Source organism: Euwallacea fornicatus, chromosome 17 (genome assembly GCF_040115645.1).
Source record: "Euwallacea fornicatus isolate EFF26 chromosome 17, ASM4011564v1, whole genome shotgun sequence".
Taxonomy (NCBI): Eukaryota; Metazoa; Arthropoda; class Insecta; order Coleoptera; family Curculionidae; genus Euwallacea; species Euwallacea fornicatus.
The window spans coordinates 3,842,051-3,861,494 of NC_089557.1; the positions used below are offsets into that span (position 1 = coordinate 3,842,051).

General features: G+C 35.1%; 1 protein-coding gene across 4 annotated transcripts in view; it reads left to right on the forward strand.

The window, feature by feature from the left end:
* Positions 1–19,444, forward strand: part of Fife (regulating synaptic membrane exocytosis protein fife) — a 119,805-nt gene that overhangs the window by 68,633 nt on the left and 31,728 nt on the right. For all 4 annotated transcript variants that reach the window (XM_066292478.1, XM_066292480.1, XM_066292479.1 and 1 more), the window contains one exon: positions 13,681–13,798. In XM_066292478.1, coding sequence (XP_066148575.1) covers positions 13,681–13,798 — 118 coding nt within the window. The remainder of the gene's footprint in view (positions 1–13,680; positions 13,799–19,444) is intronic.

Below are 19,444 nucleotides of genomic sequence, written 5' to 3' on the forward strand. Positions count from 1 at the left end.
GGAATTGTTGATATTTTATTTGGATGCATTTTAAACATCAACGATTGTGGAAGATAAATAATATAAAAAACGTACTATTATTATTGTATATACAAGGTGTTTCATAACTACGTGTAAAAAATTTAAAGGCGTAATCCTCGACTGATTTTGAGTCAAAAATGTCTAATAAACATATGTCCGCAAATGCCTTGTTTCCAAGATACAGGGTGTTGACTGAAAGACGTTGAAAAAGGTTTTAAAGGTTCCTAAAGGTTTGGTGGTATTTACTAAATTGTTTATTGTTAGTTTTTTTGCTACTTCCACTACTATAAACAAGATAGTCAGTGTTATTTTGGTGTTTTACTCTCTAAAGTGAAAGAATTTAGTTCTGTGTCCCAAAAATCAGATTATACCTCAGTTTTGAAAATTTTTCAAATGCCTAATTACACTAATCAAGAAATGACCAATATGGTTTTTGTTTGCGGCCTTGCTGATGGTAAGTGTTTGGCAGCGAGGCGCATTAACATGGAAAGGTTTCCAAACCACCAAGCTCCCAACCACCAAACGTTTAAAAACCTCTTTCAACGTCTTTGTGATACAGGATCTCTTATGAAGTAATTGTGGTCATTTTCAGCAATTCTTATAATTAATCATTAAAGCATTTCCCCAAAAAATTGTCTTTTCTAAAATTCAAACACCCAAATTGAGTCATTTTGGAAATAAAATCTCTTTTTCTTGTCACATTTCAACACCCTGTATCTTGGAAACAAGGCATTTGCGGACACATGTTTATTAGACATTTTTGACTCAAAATCAGTCGAGGATTACGCCTTTAAATTTTTTACACGTAGTTAGGAAACACCCTGTATATACTATTATATATACAATCAACATCAATATATACTATTATATATTGAGTTTAGCCGAATAGATACATTTTATTTAAAAAATTTTAAAGTTGCTATAATTATGACCACTACTGTATATTGATACATCGATATAAATCTACCTCCTCGTAAAATAAGCTGTGACGGATACGCTTCTGATAATTTGTTAATATTCTGTGAGTAATTTGGCACGTGGATACGTACTCCTCTAGACTTGATGTAATGATGGCTCTTTTCCGAATTAACGGAATTTTAAATCTATTGTTTTTCGCAAAATAAACAATGACGAAGCATAGAGCAAAGCGCTAAAAGTTTTATGCCGGATAACTTCAAATTCGGTAGAAATATCTCAAATACCAGAGAAGTTCCAGTTCAGATTTACTAACAGTACCCAGCAGCGGGTGAAATGAAATATTTTGCAGATCAAATACTTGAAGTATTGTTACGGCTGGCGTGCGGCCGCCGCAGATAAAAGAAAAAGGCAAAAAAGCGTGGCTCCTCCGACCGAGTGATTTATTGCATCTTTTTTTGTATGTCGAAGGTTCCGGTATGTTTGTTTATTTTAATGTTTACTTGTTTGTAAGTGAAATTGTAGCATATTTCAGTTATAAGATTTCCAACTTCATAAGGAAGCTATTGTTAAAACTGAGAGCGTCTAAGGTTAATACAGTTATCCCAATAAAGCGGTGGTAATAAACGATATCAAAGTGTTTAAGCAGAGAAATGGAATTTTAATAGTGCACCATTGGTTAGCGAATTGTAATTGGTTTATTTGCCGATTTAATAAACCGGATTTGCATTGAAAGCGGGTGTATTGGGATCATTCGGACCCTGAAAATCGCTATCATATAGTATATTTATTATTTCGTGCTGTGCATCGCTACTCTGATTCAACCGGTGAGCGGTAAGTTTAAAAAAAGGCTGTAGCCGTATGTTGAAAATTTGAATGCCATTGTATCGTTGTTATCATTGGACCTATGACTGCTACATTTCCAACAGGGAAATAATAGAGTATTTTTGTATAAATATGTGGCCACTTTTTAGGAATTCATGGCATCTGTTAGAAGTAATGTTATTAAATGCATCTCAATGCTACCTCGACAGATACATTTTTTTATATAAAATCAGAAACCTACCACCTCTGATTTTTCGACAATTCAACACATTTGTTATTGATTATAACTTAACTTTGAAACTCTTGCACGTTGCATTGTTGACCATGAAATACAGCATGTAACACACTTGTTCGTACACCCGAGTTTGTTGAAAAAAACATTCGATTTGTCCTGTTAAAAATCACTTTTTTTATTTTTCGTTTATTCATTTTCGATAAGAAGTCTATTATAATATTATGTACTTAAGTAAAAATGTGTCGAACCGGTTTTCAATAGTTTAATTGAATAATTTAATATAAATATAGTATTAATTTCATGCAACATTGTTGTTCGTACAATTAAATTGAATATCGTTAAAAAATAGGGTAAACATATTTTATCTCGTTTTTTTTCTTTCATCCGGGTAACAAATACTGTAAACAAAGTACCTTCTCCCTTTTTCTAAAATTGTTTCATCAGTTCGATTCAAAATGTCCAATAGAAAGGAACTAAGTTTAGATTTATAGAAATCTATCGTAAATATGGCTCTTAGGGGCTATAGTTTACGCAAAATAGGACAATTAACAAACAAAAAACATTCCACGATCCAATATATTGTGAATAAATTTAGAAATGAAGGCACATGTTCCAATTTTGCCAGAAAAGCGAAGAAAAAGAAGTTAAACGAACGAGATGAACGGATGATAGTTCAAAAAATTAAGAAAAATCCTAAATTAAGCGTGCCGAAACTGCGTTCAACTGTCGAAAATACAATTGGCCAACATATCTCCTGCCAAACAATTCGACGTGTCTTATGGAAAAATGGTTATCACGGTAGAATCCCACGTAAAAGACCATTTGTTAGTGTAGGAAATAAACGGAAAAGGATTTTATTTGCAAATGAACATTTGAATGAAGATCAGGAGTTTTGGAACAGCGTCATTTGGTCCGACGAGACGAAAATCAACCTTTTCCAGTCAGATGGAATCAATAGAGTTTGGAGGAAACCAAATGACGATAATAATCCTCTTAATACGATCCCCACTATAAAACATGGAGGTGGATCTGTGACGATATGGGGCTGTATGTCGTCAAATGGAGTGGAAAATATCCATTTTATTGATGGCACAATGGATAAATTTGTATATAATGAGATATTAAAAAAAAATGTTAAGGAAAGTGCAATGAAATTAGGAATGCCAAGGATCTATAGATTTCAACAAGATAATGATCCCAAGCATACCGCTCTAATTAACAAAGAATGGTTAATTTGGAATGTCCCAAAACTCTTACGAACCCCTCTACAATCTGCCGACTTACAGTAGTGGCCAAAAGTAGATGAACACGTATTATTAACTGCATTTTTAATAATTCATACCACAAGTCTCTATAAATTTTAATATAATTTTTCCGCCAAATAACTAATAGAGTGCCTTTTCTAAAGAAATAAATAAATGATGGATTTTTCATCATATATTGTTAATATACATAGAAATACAAAAATAGCTCTGGCCAAAAGTTGATGAACAAAATAAACATAATTTCAAATATTATAAACTCTTATTAACTAAACCAATGAGACAGTATTATTAGTCAGTATTTTGTGTAATATCATTTATTTTTTATTACTTCGTTGCATCTCTTGGGCATTGACGATATGAGATGTTCAATAACAGATGGATCCATGCTCGCCCATGCTTCTTGTAATGCTATGAATAATTGGTCCTTATTCGAGTAGGTTTTTGTCCTAATTTTGTTGTTTAGGATCTCCCATAAATTTTCTATCGGATTAAGATCCGGTGACTGCGAGGGCCATGTCATAACAGGTACTATTTCATCTTCTAAAAACTTCTTAACTATCTTTGACGCATGTTTGGGGTCGTTATCATGCTGAAAAATAAACGTGACCGGCAAAACTTCCTCGATATAGGGTAACATGTGAGTTTTTAATATGTCCCTGTAGATAAATCGGTCCATTATTCCCTCGATCCTATAAAGTGGACCGATACCGTATCCAGAAAAACATCCCCAAACTAACACTGATCCTCCTCCATGCTTTACGGTTGGTCTGGTATGTTTGGGCAATAAACGAGTGTTAGGAGGACGTCTTACATACACATTGCCATCAGATGGAAAGATATTAAATTTCGATTAATCACCAAAACAAACCCTTTTCCATTGCGCTACAGTCCAATGTTGATGCTCCTTTTGCAAACTGTAATCGGGCCTTAAGGTTCTTCTTTGACAGCAGAGGTTTTTTGGCCGTTCTTCTGGCAAACAAATTAGCCTCTGCTAGTCTACGTCTTATTGTCCTAGAACTGACAGAAGGAAAACCAATTTCTTCTATTTTGGTCTTTATTTGATTAGATGAAAGAAAGGGATCATGCATAGACATCTTCTTAATGGCCCTATTTAGTCTTTGGTCAGTTTTTCTAGGACGTCTCGACTTATTCTTAATTGTGGTATCTCCCCTTTGATTGCACCTCTTAATTATCATGCAGACAGTGGATCTTTTTAGCTGAAATTGCCTTGCAATTTGTGCTTGACTCACTCCAGCATTATTCGCAGCTACCACTCTTATTTTTAAGTCTTCAGACACATGAACACCTCGTGGCATTTTAATGAATTATTCTGGTGGCTTACTACTATCGTCCACCAAGATACGAACGTTTAAAACCGAATCGATAAATATCAAAAATATTTCAAAGTTTCTGTTCATCTACTTTTGGCCAGAGCTATTTTTTATTTCTATGTAGATTAACAATGTTTGATAAGAAACTCATTATTTGTTTGTTTCTTTTTTGGTAAAGCATTCTATTAGTTATTTGGCGGAATAGCAATATTAGATTCTATAGAGACTTAATGGTATAAATTATTAGAAATGCTATGTTTTATAGGTGTTCATCTACTTTTGACCACTACTGTAAATCCAATCGAGCACTTATGGACAATTTTAAAAAGAAATGTAAGAAAACATCACATTTCCTCGAAAACCGATTTAAAACATGCAATCGTGAAAGAATGGAATAATATTAGCCCAGAAATCTGTAAAAACTTGGTTTCTTCAATGAATAGAAGGTGTGAAGGGGTGATTAGAGCTAAAGGTTATTCAACAAAATATTAGGGAATTACCTTTAATGAAAAAAAAATCATTCAAAATTGTTTTCATTTTACGTGTACGAACAACAATGTTGCTTCAAAATATTATGTTTTCATAAAACGTTCAAATTTTGTATTAATTGTTTGAGAAATTTAGACTTAAATTGTTGTAGTTATCTTATATTTATTGTTAATATATGTATAAGAGAATAAAAAATTGATATTCCTACATATAAGCCATCCAAACGACTCTTTTCCTCAATAAACCCGTGTGTACGAACAAGATTGTTACATACTGTATATAGTTTTGAGGCGGTCTGCAGCAACTTTAAAGTAAACCCTACACATTTTCCAACTCCAGGTTCACGCTGGAAAACTGAATTTTTTGTGGTCTTGCAGGATATAATTTTACACAAAATGCCATTTCATATGAAAAAGCAGGAATTTTATATTAAAAATTTGCTGGCGTTTCACGATTCTACATGTGCATCACTATTTATGGTACAACGTAAGCAAACGCAGTCCTCGTCTCGTTAAATTCTCATGCAAATCATACAAATCTTCCTGAAATCCAAACTTTATCTTTTCGAAAATACCCCCTTTCTTCCCCTAAAAATCCACTTTGCCAAAGTTTAGAACAGACCTGAATACAAAATTCAATGCGTACGTATAAATAACCCTCCAAAACCAGGGACGTGCCTAAATCCTACAGGAGAAAAGCAACATCCGTAAGGTTTCAATGAGATTTGGGATGTTTTCGCTTACCTGGAAAAATTCCACAAAGATTATGGTAACACAGACGAAACGTACTTTACCATTGATTTATAAGAACTTTAATGATGAATCATTGAGTTTTTGGATTCTTCTTGTGCAACCAGATACCCAACGGAGTGCCAAAAGAAAGGATTCAGAGTAAAAAGATAAACAATATCTGGATTATTTGTTTTGAGGGAATAACACGCATAAAGGTGCAAAAACCTTTATGGAGACAGAGGTGTTTTTGAACAAGGGGACGTAAATAAAAATGTAAATTTGGGCGAGAGTGAGTACAGGGGAAGATAAAAGTAAATTCTTTGTTTTTTGAAACGAACCAAAACATGAATGGAAAAGAGTTTATTGGGGAGGAACAAAAACGTATTGGTGAAAATCGTAGCAGGTTTTTGCACTTTGCAATGCTAAAGATAGAAAAGCACAGAAAGGACTGAAATTTACTGCAGCGTGACCTTAAACCCCAAATTGAGTGATTTATAATATTTTCCGGCTTTTGCTTTGAAATTAACCAGAAGACAAGTTAAATGAACGTTAAACCAAATACTGCTAGGACTCCGTGGGAACTCCTTTTTGGCCCGAACAAGAGAACCCGGGATTAAATCTGACTACTCACTAATAACCTTCTGGAGCTTCACCTTACGTCTAAACTTATCAGGCTTAGATTAAACGTGACTTTACAATTACACCTTCGCACGAAAATTTCCATTTTCAGCAAGGTCACATTTTCACCGAAATCTACACCCGCTGTAGTCAAGATTTAAGGAGAAAATTGAGGATAAGTAAATCACTACGTAATTTGAAGCATAATATGCTCCTCATGAAATTTTCCATTTTCACTGTAAAAGAATAGGCGTCAAATAAGAAAAATGTCCCCATAATACACACTAGTTGGAAATTACAGGGGCGTGTCAGGCGTAGGGTTGGCTCCAAGTTGCGTATCCCTTTTAATAAAAACGGAAGTTTTATGAGGAAAATTTCGAACGAGAATTTCCACGTAGGGACAATAAAGTGTCCACATAAAAATGTCAACTATTGCAATTACGCCGTGGAGGGTTTAGCTTAGGGGATGGACATATAGAGAGCGAAATCAGTGAAATCTGATGGCGATAATGGAGGTGCGAACAAAGAAAACAGGAAATCAATGGCCAATTTTCCAGTTTCAAATCACCTTTTTGTTGGAGCAGGAAATTCCATCAATTGCACAGCTTTCAGATTGCCGTCATTTAGGGTTACATTATTCATGCACTGTCAACTTTAATTACAAGTTACCTTCCATAGAAATGTCGAAATCGAGCCTGAATATTGGTCAGAACTTCCCTTAATATTACAAAAAGAATTAGCAATAAATTGCTAACAAATCTAATAGAGGGATCTGCTGTTGATTAGGTAAACCTTGTGGAAAGAAGAAAAACACGCAGCTCTGTATTTTTCCCTTTTTAAAGTGCTGCCTAACCGAATTAATCATGATAATTACAATTTTAAAATCATTAAACTCCTCTAATGTAATTCTCCCCAAATTGACTGCTCTTCTTAGCGATAACTACCAGTGTCTGCTCCGATATCGCCGTTTCTATGGAAATTATCTCGCTGATAAAATTACCAGGAGTTTGAAAAATCACTCTTAAGTAGGGGTATCCTAACATTTCCCAGTAGGGATGTGATTGGTCAGAAATTTGTTCCCACTTTTGAAGCTCTATGGAAGAAATATGGATTTAATTCGTGAGCATAAGGGCTAATGACGTTCTTTACCTCTTGAAGAAAACTTAGTAGACCACAAAACTATTTATGTAATTAGGCATAATGTCAGCCTTTATCAAGAGTTCAAATGAAAATGATGCACATTAAAAGTCCGTTTTTAGCCCACAGCAGACGATCCAAAATAGTTGCAAAATGTAATTAATAAATGTAGACCCTAAAAAGATGAGTGAAAGCATATTCTACTTCCTGGATTTGAATAAAGTAAAAATCAATGATAATGTTAAATATACACTCCATTCGCATGACAAAGAACCCTTCTGCAATAAGAACCTGCAAAAAGGAGGGATTTATATCCAGGTCTTCGATAAATCAATAGCGACTTAAATTTAGAATTTCTAATGTGTTGCTCGGATTTGAATAGAATTTTTTTCTCAGAAATATACCTAAAAAGGTATCTTTTCTTTGTCCTGAAGTAGTTGTAAGCATGTCTCGTATTTTGCATGATTATGTATGGACGCACTTCGTATACTTCAACGGAGCAAAGACTACCGTATTTAGGATAGAAGAAATAAACATTTTTAACAAAAAATTAGGGGGGCCGTTTGACCGGAAATAATGCCTTGAATAAATTTAATTACGAGGATAGTTCCAGACAAACCCGATCTAACGCTTATAGAAAAAAAGGAAATTGACAACATTACATTATTTCTCGACATAGTCTCCTTTGAGATTTATACACTTTTTTCGGCAATGTTCCATGGTTTCTACATCCTGCTCAAAGTAAGAAAATTCGAATGTTTCAAAATGAACATCAACCTCGCACTCCACCTCTTCATTGCTGGCAATTTTTTTTCCACCGAGCCGTTTTTTCAAGTTTGGAAATAGAAAATAATCTGGGGGTGGAGCTAAACCTGATGAATAGGGTGGGTGAGGAAATAGTTCGAAATCAAATTGATTGATTTTAGCCATCGGGATGACGGAAGTGTAGATTGGTTCGTTGGTTTGATGAAACAAGACTTCGGTTTTTGTTGAATGCGGCCGCTTGTTCTTAATTTCCTCGCTAAAACACTTCAACAAATTCGTGCAATATTCTCCTTTTATTGTTTTTATGTTAAGGACATAGTAAATAAAAATGTTTCCACGTTTATCCCAAAAAACTGAAGCCGTCGCGTTCCCTGTCGATGGAACGGTTCTCGTCTTTTTTGCAACCGAATCTCCCATTTTAGTCCATTGTTTTGCCTGCTCTTTCGTCTCAGGTGTGAAACGATGGACCCATGTTTCATACATATTATGAATGGACGCAAAAACTCGGCTTTATTGCTGGGAAACTTGTGTTCATAAAATATCCAAAGGCGTCCGCAAAAAACGGCTCTAAAACGAACACAAACCAACGTAGCCCCTCAAACTTTATACATAACCTTTTTAAGGTTAAGTTTTTGTAATATAGGTGAATTTCTAACAGAAAAATCGCCATCTACAGTAGTGGTCATAATTATAGCAACTTTAAATTTTTTTAAATAAAATGTATCTATTCGGCTAAACTCAATATATAATAGTATATATTGATGTTGATTGTGTATATAATAGTATATACAGGGTGTTTCCTAACTACGTGTAAAAAATTTAAAGGCGTAATCCTCGACTGATTTTGAGTCAAAAATGTCTAATAAACATGTGTCCGCAAATGCCTTGTTTCCAAGATACAGGGTGTTGAAATGTGACAAGAAAAAGAGATTTTATTTCCAAAATGACTCAATTTGGGTGTTTGAATTTTAGAAAAGACAATTTTTTGGGGAAATGCTTTAATGATTAATTATAAGAATTGCTGAAAATGACCACAATTACTTCATAAGAGATCCTGTATCACAAAGACGTTGAAAGAGGTTTTTAAACGTTTGGTGGTTGGGAGCTTGGTGGTTTGGAAACCTTTCCATGTTAATGCGCCTCGCTGCCAAATACTTACCATCAGCAAGGCCGTAAACAAAAACCATATTGGCCATTTCTTGATTAGTGTAATTACGCATTTGAAAAATTTTCAAAACTGAGGTATAATCTGATTTTTGGGACACAGAACTAAATTCTTTCACTTTAGAGAGTAAAACACCAAAATAACACTGACTATCTTGTTTATAGTAGTGGAAGTAGCAAAAAAAACTAACAATAAACAATTTAGTAAATACCACCAAACCTTTAGGAACCTTTAAAACCTTTTTCAACGTCTTTCAGTCAACACCCTGTATCTTGGAAACAAGGCATTTGCGGACATATGTTTATTAGACATTTTTGACTCAAAATCAGTCGAGGATTACGCCTTTAAATTTTTTACACGTAGTTATGAAACACCTTGTATATACAATAATAATAGTACGTTTTTTATATTATTTATCTTCCACAATCGTTGATGTTTAAAATGCATCCAAATAAAATATCAACAATTCCTATAAGAAACTATCAAAACATATTTTTCCAACACTGGACAGAAATATAGCAACTCTTGGAATTTTAAAGTTTCACTTGATTAACACACTTGTGTGTTTAAAGACGTTTTATATTCTAAATTAAATCGACGATTTTCATTATGGGTCCAGGTAAAACGATCTAATTAGAGATCAGGAAAATTATCATTGAGAGGTATAAAAGTGGCGAACGGCAAAGCCAAATTGTAGAGTTTGGGTGCGCATGACTCAATTGTATCTCGAATTATTCACAAATTCAGACAAACAGGAAGTGAGGCAGCTGTAAAAAATTCAGGACGCACAAGGAAAACTACAAAAAGAACTGATAAATGGGTAATTCGAATGTGTCAAAAAAATCCATTTCTATCATCCACTCGTATAAAATCACATTTAGAGGGAACGGGCCTAGCTCATATCAGTTCCAAGACCATAAGAAGAAGATTAGTGGAAAATGGATTGTTTGGTAGGCGACCAGCGAAAAAACCATTGCTGTCTAAGAAGAACGTGAAGGCCCGACTTCAGTTTGCGCAGAATTACCAACACTGGACATCTGAAAAGTGGAAATTGGTAGTTTTCAGCGATGAGTCCAAATTTAACTTATTTGAAAGTGATGGCCCATCATACGTCAGACGACCCAAAGGCGCAGGGTTGCAAAAAAAGTTTGTTCTACCAACCGTAAAACATGGAGGAGGTTCGATTATGGTTTGGGGTTGTTTCTCTGGTTTTGGTATGGGTCCGCTTCACGAAATAGAAGGTCGCATGGATCGGTTCATGTACCGAGACGACCTCAGTAATCATTTACAACCATATCTTGAAGAAACCATGCCACTAAGAAGCTTTTTCCAACAAGATAATGACCCCAAACATAAATCGGAACTTGTTTCAGAATGGTTTAGAGAGAAAAGGATAGAAGTTCTTGCTTGGCCATCGCAATCTCCCGATCTCAATCCAATAGAAAATTTGTGGGAAGATGTGGATAATAAAATTCGGAATAATACATATTCCAATTTACAGGATTCATTTCAGGCACTTCACGAAGCCTGGAAGACTATTGATAACAATTACATCAACAATTTAATAAATTCAATGCCACGAAGATGTGCAGAAGTTATTCAGCAGCGAGGGTATTATACAAAATATTATTTATTCAACAATACTTTTGTTATTTGTTGAAGTTTTATTACTCTTTATAATTATTTCGGAAAAGTTGCTATATTTTTGTCCAGGTCGAAATAAATAAATATATTTTTTTATTTTTGCATACAAATTATTATTGTTCTATTGTTATATACTTCTATGATGAACAGTCATTGTAGAATCATATTTTCAAAACCTATTTTGAATTTAGGCCGTTAAGTCTAAATTATTTGAAATTTCAAAAAGTTGCTATAATTTTGACCATTATTGTATATGCAGTGGCGGACAAAAGTTTAGAAACTTTCTTGTTTTTAAATTTTTGTCTAAATATGAATTTATAGAGACTCCTCCTATGCATAAAATGTGTCTTTACAAACCGTATGGACTTCGTAGAGGCTTGTTTATGGTATAAGTTTTTTATAATTTTATCATTTGGACAAAAAGTTTTTTGCTTAGACAAAAATTTAGAAACTTTTCGTTTATCTTCAGTTTGTTCAAAGTTTAAACCATTTTGGATCATTTATTGCTACTAATATTATATGTTATGGGTAAAGCAAAGAGTATTTCAAGCGATTTAAAGGAAAAAATTATTCAACTGTATGAGAGTGGTCAAAAACAAATTAATATTGCTAAAAATCTTAAAATTAGTAAAAGTTCTATTTCAAGAATTATAGCTGCTTCTCGTGTTGGTGATAAAAGTCTGTTAAGGCTGAAATGTGCAGGACGTCCACGAAAAACGACTTCCACAATTGATAAAGTAATCAAAAGAATCTCAGAAAAAGATCCTCGTAAGATAGCACGCGAAATTAATCATGAAATTGCGGAAGAATTTCATCTCCAGTTGAGTGAAAGGACTGTGAGACGTCGGTTGAATGCTGTGGGTTTGTTCGGAAGGGTTGCTGTTGGGAAACCACTCTTATCAAAGAAAAACGTGAAGGCCCGTCTACGTTTTGCACGGGAGCACTGGCACTGGACCTGTGGAAAATGGTGTACGGTTCTTTGGAGTGACCAAAGTCAATTTAAAATATTCGGATCGGACGGTAGACGCTACGTGAGACGACCAGCAGGCAAAAGATACGAAGTACCAAATACCAACGGTTAAGCACGGAGGTGGCAGTGCGATGGTATGGGGTTGTTTTAGTCGGTCTGGTCTTGGACAAATTGTGGAGGTACAGGGAAGAATTAACAAGTTTCAATACCGAGATATATTAGCGAATAATATTATATGTTGCCATATGCGAAGTATGAAATGCCTATTCGTTGGAAGTTCCAACAGGATAATGACCCCAAACACACTTCAAAGCTAGTCAAAGAGTGGTTTTCTTCAAATGGGATCAGTGTAATTGAGTGGCCTTCACAATCTCCGGATTTAAACCCAATAGAACACATGTGGGAAATCCTAGATCGATGCATTCGCCTAAAAAATATTTGTAATAGGGTTGAACTTTTAGAAACAATAATGGACGAGTGGAAAAAAATTCCCGAGGAATGTGTCGGAAGCTGGTTGATTCGATGTCCAGAAGATGTCAGGCAGCGATTAATTCGAAAGGATATGGAACCAAATATTAAGATTCTTTTTTCCTGTATTATTAATTCATTTATAAATAAAAGTTTCTAAACTTTTGTCCTACTAAAAAAAGATGAAAATTTTCATTTTATTTTTGGTATTTTAATTACGGTTATTAGGCTTATTAAACGATCAAATCGACGAAAGACTACAACTACATATCAACAATGTCACAATAATTTGCTTTTTATTTGAGTTAACTAAAAAATAAAAAAGTTTCTAAACTTTTGTCCGCTACTGTACACATCAGAGGCCTCAAGTATTTTGGGTAAAAATGCTGCTAGACACTTGCTTCCACCCCTGTTGTTTATAGAAAATTTTCTTTATTTTTTCGTAGAGCGAATATTAAAAAATTAGGGGCGTTCCTTCGCCGTCGTTTTCACCAACATTAAGGCCACAATTATTCCATGTTAAGCAAGTAGCGATGTTAGCGTTTATCGGCTCATAATAAACTCTATTCCACAGGCGTAATAGCCCACAATCGCCTGGTATTAAAATATTAATGACCCTTGCTTTGTTATTGTTCTCCAGGCCGTGGGCGAACTTGAACATGTAATCAATGGCTAAATAAAACACTCCGAGCACTTAATTTAGTTCCTATATTCCATGGGTTAAAGGGATTTAACGCACTAGTATGTTAGAAATTAGCAAGTAATGCCTTACGGTGTTATCTCGAATTAACCTTAAATAACCTAGTTAAAGTTGGGTGTGGTTTTTTTTTTATAAGTTGTGACTAAATTAAAGGTTTTACTCCAAGTTTTTAATTAAAAACAAAATCGTGTTGCAGGTCTGTTCGGTAAAATTAAAATTTTAATGCCTCCAAAGTATTTTACTTCCAAATCAGCGATCGTCAAAATAATATCTCTCACACAGAGAAAATTTTATGGACTATTAAAAAAGATTATTTTAGTGCTCAGTCAGTAAAACGAGCGGTTTTATAGTCCAAAGTTAGAATGGGCAGTTTTGCTGAATTAATTTTCGATTTGCTCCAGATGGTGGCGGCGGAACCTGGACCTCCTAATCCAGCCTCCGAGGCTCCAGAAGGTGGAACGGCTTTTGGAAAACTGAGACAGACATTGTCCTCTTCGTTGTTAACGGCTCAAGACAAGGGTAAGATACAACACCTGAAAATTAGTTATAGATCAGTGTCGGCCACACCTGCTCGTAATGTCTCAAGCAAGTATGTCGAAATTTCCAGGATTATCTAAAACAGGGGCGTTTACATCGCCGGAAGGCGTTTTATTACCACCACCGTTGGTTTATCGCTAAGTCCCAATTAGGCCATAAATTTCCCTTTGAGCTGACACTCTGAAATTTCTCAAATACTCTTGTTTCAGGCAGGTTTGAACTGCTTTATTCGGATAGCAGTTCCTGCAGGGTCACAACGAGGGTGGTTTATTTGCGGACATTTCTCGAAGCAAATGAATAGAAAATCAAGCTATTTAGAAACTGCATTGGAAGGTAGATACTTTCAGGCTAAAACCAAAAAAAAATGCTGAAATACTTCTACTTTTGTTTGGGACATGTTTGGCTGGCTTTCACTAGCGGGTGATTCGGGTCTCGGAAATGATTTATTTGTGGACATTTGTCGGGGCCAATTAATGCTCTAGTGGAAAATGACGGTCATTAGCTGCAGTCGAACGTTTTGGTAAATGGCTTATTCGGGTCACTAGTGCATTAAACTTTCTGTTCGAATGTGCAACAATATTTCATAACGTTGATAGACACAGTAAGTGTGAAAGTTTTCATAGCTCATTGTGGCAATTAATTTGCTGTTCTGGAAAGATCGACTGATCTAAAAGTTTTTGAGGTGCCAAAAATCAACGTTTGCAAAACAGCGTAAAAGTAGGCCACATTTGAAGCGATAGCCGTGTATGTGCCCTTCGATATTTTTTAACATTCAAGATGTCATTCAGAATCTTTGATAAGGGTGTTCCTTCGATAAATGAAACACGACAAAGACACTTTGTTTTATGTAAAAATGGACTGTATTAACTTTGCACTTATATCAAAAAAATGTAAGAATCTTGGTCTAAGTAAAGAAGAGGGAGAATGCTTATTGGGCGGGTTACACAATATGATTCGGATCACATCCCGACACCGACGCAGCTTTCACCCGACAGGACAAAAGGAAGAGCAGAAAAAAGAAGAGAAGAGAAGAACAGAGAGGGAAAATTGCTCCGATTATCCCTTAACTACTAACCCCGAAGAATTCCAACCGGGGGCGCCCCACCACCAAGAACCATTATAAGCTATGGCTACACCGAATCCCACAACTCGCGGCCATCTGGGGAATATCTATACTAGTCGCTTTTCTGGGAATATCGCGGGTCCAACAAATTGACCATCAAAGCAATAGTCCTATGGAGAAAGCTTCTTTGACTAGTAGCACATTCCCCAACCAAAGCGTACCCTTAGCTTCGGCCTGATGGGTCATGTGGTCTGGCACCCAGATGGTATTCTCCGAATAAGTATCGCAGTACTTGGGCGTAACTTAAGGGAATAAATGATAATATACAATACCTAACATTAACAATAATAAAAAAATGAATAGAAACAAAAGCCAATAACTTAGAGTCCCTAACAATCTTCCAAACGCAAAATCAAATATCCCAGGATTTCGTGGCTTTGGTCATATTTTCTACATATTTCTCAAGTTTCCAAATCCAAAAATAGCTTTACTGTCGATTCAAATCGTTATCGATAAAGTTAAACGTAAAAAATACAAGGCAAAAATCTTCCTGAAATAAAACAAAACACAATGCAAGTTGTGAATCATAAGCAAAAGGAAAAAACATGAATTGCCATGGGAGAGGAAAAGGAAGCATGGCCAAACGAGCACCAGATGCCAAAAAAAGACGTGAAAAATTAAACGAATATTAAGGTAAGCAGGACCATAAAAAAGTCCAAGTCTACACTTTGGAATAAAACTCGACAAGAGAGTAATAAGCAGCCTGGATAGTTGGGCTCTCACCTCTAAAGGAAGATTATTAACTTTTTCCACCATAAATATGCGAAGCTTTCGTCTGTTCCATGTGAGAAATCGCCTATGAAATATAGAAGTTGAGCCCTCAGGAAATAGACAGAGGCAGGAAATCTAAAGTACTGCAGTAGGAATGTGTAGGGAAGTGAGTTGAAAAGAAAGTTTTAAATGTAGCCAAAGAAACAGAAATTACTGAATTGAGCTTTCAGAACTCCCAATAATTCGGTAACGAGTGGAAATTTTGCATGATTAATAATACGCAGTGAACTGAAGATCGAATACTAGAAATTTTAGATTTCGGCGAAATATAATTGGATTTTTTTTTTTAATTTTAAATTGGACCTGAAAAACAATGTTTGTAATTTGAAATCAGTTGAATTTCGGGAACCCAAACGTGGCTTCGAAAGATTTTTTCTGGCTGGACTTTTAACTATAAACGTGCTGTCAATTTTTCAAGAAACTCCCAACAATTTTACTGTGAAAGAGGCAGAAATTCTTTATCAGCTAACCGATTTATATTTTCCAGGCAGCTTCGCTTTAAAATATCCCAGGAATGAAATTAATATAAATTCTCAGTTTTAGTTTAATAAGCAGCCCCTAAAGTTTCCAATTAGAATCGAAACTGCAAATTTACCTCCTCCAAGTCTCGGCACTCCTTAATCGTATTTGCCACGACTCACCTCGTTATTGTTTAGTCCAAATGCTTGGAAATCCATTTGATAAAATAATTATCTCAACTGCGTCACTAACTAAGAACACCCTTAGCGCAATGGAGCTTTCATTAAAGTTTCAATTTCCAACCTCGAGGAGCCCTTGCGGTGACATATGTCTTGTGTTTATAGGATTGTGCATTGAGGTAATACTCCTCAATGGTGAGAATTTGAGGAGGAGACGTGTGAAACGTGAACATGCCTGTCAGCTGTAGGGATATAAATCGCTTTAGCAGTTGTAATGTTGACTTTCTGAGGAAAGGAGAATTATCCTGCTAAATCCTTTAGTAATGTATTATTTTGTTGTGCATAAACCGAATAAATCATTTTGGTGAATCAAATTTAGTGGCTTCTCGAAGCAAACTAAATCCGTCTAATGCAGAAAGGGATGACGAATTCTGGGCATCAGCTCTGGGGGAAATTTATTGTTTAATGGGAACTATGGATAATCAGCCAGATAACATACCCTGACTGCCTTTCGGGATGGTAAACGTTGAACTGTCAGGCGTGGCATATTGTAACTTTCATAGATTCGGGACTATTACTGAAGATTGATATCCCGAAAAGTTTTTTCTCCTAAAGAAAAGTATTCAGTTAATTTCAGGCTGGTTCTGGTTTAAGTTAGCTTATAACGTCCATTGATTGCCCATTCCTGGGCTTGATCTACGTCGTTCTCACCTCCAAGAAGGGTCTCAAAGTGATAGAAAATCGCTCTATAAATTGTTTACTCCATTCTCTATTTAACTTAGATACCACATATTAAATTTCATCGCGTGTCCTTCCACTTGTCTCACGCTATTAATCCTCCGTCCGTCTGATCGTGCCTCTCTTTCCATTAATTTTTATAGGTCATTTGCTTATTCTTCCTTTTAATGTTTTTCAATTAAAAAATTTAATATTCGTTTCAGTTTTGTTACAGTTCCAATATTGCAACATTTCCCCCTGTTGCACTACTATCATTAAAACCGCCCAATAAGCGAACTAGTTGCAATGATAATTAGAGGCGATACCAATTTATCCCGAGCGAAACGTCTCGCAATAATTCGGTGAATAATAATTCGTTTTTATTAATAACATTTTCCCTTCTGAATTACGAATGGGAAGAAAAATTAATTTTTAATTTGCGGCTTTCCCGACGAACTTAGGTCGTAATTTTTAATTATGAGCGAAGGCGTTAAGCCATGGAATTTTCATCTAAGTGAGGTAAATTTCTTGCAAGTTTTGATTTCGGTCATTACAATTTTATATTCAGCCTTGTGCTAAACAATTGAAATTCGATTTTCTACAATTTAAAATCCTTTCACTTATCCGAATTTCGCTTTGCGATAAGGAGATAATTCAATCGATGTGAGGCAAACTCTTCAAGACTTTCTGAACCATAGAAGTTTTGGAATTTGTCAAAAAGCATTTTCTGTTATTCGGAGTGCTTTACGAACTAAAACAACACATCCAGAAGCTTATAAGGTCTTTAGGAAATGCGAAAAGTATTTTAAAGTCACATGAATTCACAGAAGGAAAATTAGCTTTAGGCACTTTTCAATGATAGTGGAAACCATATTTAATCAATTCTAGTCTATTAGAATAGTCGATACTATTTTTTCAGCTTCAAGACTGATGAAGCTTTAAATGTAGCTTTAGCTTTGCATGCTGAAATATTTACACGAAGTATTAAGGAAAAGTGTCAATTTCGAACACAGTCTTTCAAAATAGTTGAACGCTCACCCACCCTTTTAATGTAAATTTATCATGAACTACGTTCGGAATTAAAATTCCATGTTACGCTACCTAAAGTTGACCTAAGTTAACTGAGTTGAAAAATGAGACAGTTTTCCGATAAAGAGGGGAACATTAATGATTTTTCGCCAGGCAAATGGGAAAGATCATGAAATATGAAATAATTCTGAAGGAACGTTGCCCGTCTAGGAAATGGAAGTAATATGGTTAAATATTACCCCTTGGGTTCTATTCCCTAATGGATCTTCTTTAAAATAATTTCAGCACTTAAAATGCATCTGCACTCTTTATACAGAGTGTTTTAGTTCTAACCTGCGTCCTTTTCGAGTGTGCCTCCACTTTGGGAATATATAATCACTTCCCGCTCATAACTACATACATTTACTTTACTTTAATTGCATCCAACTAATCTGAACTGATTTTTTTGGAATACTTCAATGCAAGTTCATTTGAATCTATGAAACCGCTTTCTTATGTCAAGGTTGTTTTCACTCAATATAGACACACTGCTAATAATATTGATTTTGCTCATTATAACTTCATAGCTATTCACCTCTATAATAAATAAAAAAATAAAGTTCAAATTAAATTTCATTTTATAGACAGTAAAATTCTCATTTCCCTAACGCCTATCCCTAATGCCCAACCGAGATACGGTCTCCGACAAGGGGATAAGTCAAACATCCTTGTAGCCCATTTCCCATATTTACATTGCGTCAAAGGGAGGCTAATCGATACCTGAAAAGGATTCCTTTAACATATATATCACAGCTTACATCTCTTGCACGTATCGTGTCAAAGTCCAGGTCAAAAAGGAAAAAGAATTTTTGCTTTCAGTTTGCTTTGAGGGGAAATACCCTGATTATATTTTACGTACTCTGCTTTTTTAGTTGATTCAATTAACTTTCACTGTGATTTTGTTATGATACGAAGGTAAGACTTGCATTTTTTGCCTTAAGCCGAGGCAACAAAGAGGAACATAATAAAATCCTCGCTTTCCGAGCACAATATCCAACTTTTCGGATTAAAAAACTTTTATTGTATCTTAATGTAACGAATTTTTATTTGCTAGCAGAGATGGATGGGGAAACCTTTTTAAAATTTAACACAGAAAACTCTGAAACTTGAAAGATTTAATTTGGGGCCGTTTCGAGGAAATTCGAGGGAAAGTGAACTTAAATAAACATTCGAACTCTCAAAGAGTATTCCTGATTAACGTTACTTAATGATATCACCGTGGTGAACCCATCTCGATATTCCTAGTTCCATTAGGATAAATTAGTTCGATTCGAGATTTGATCCGGGCAATTCCAATAATTTTGGGTTTCA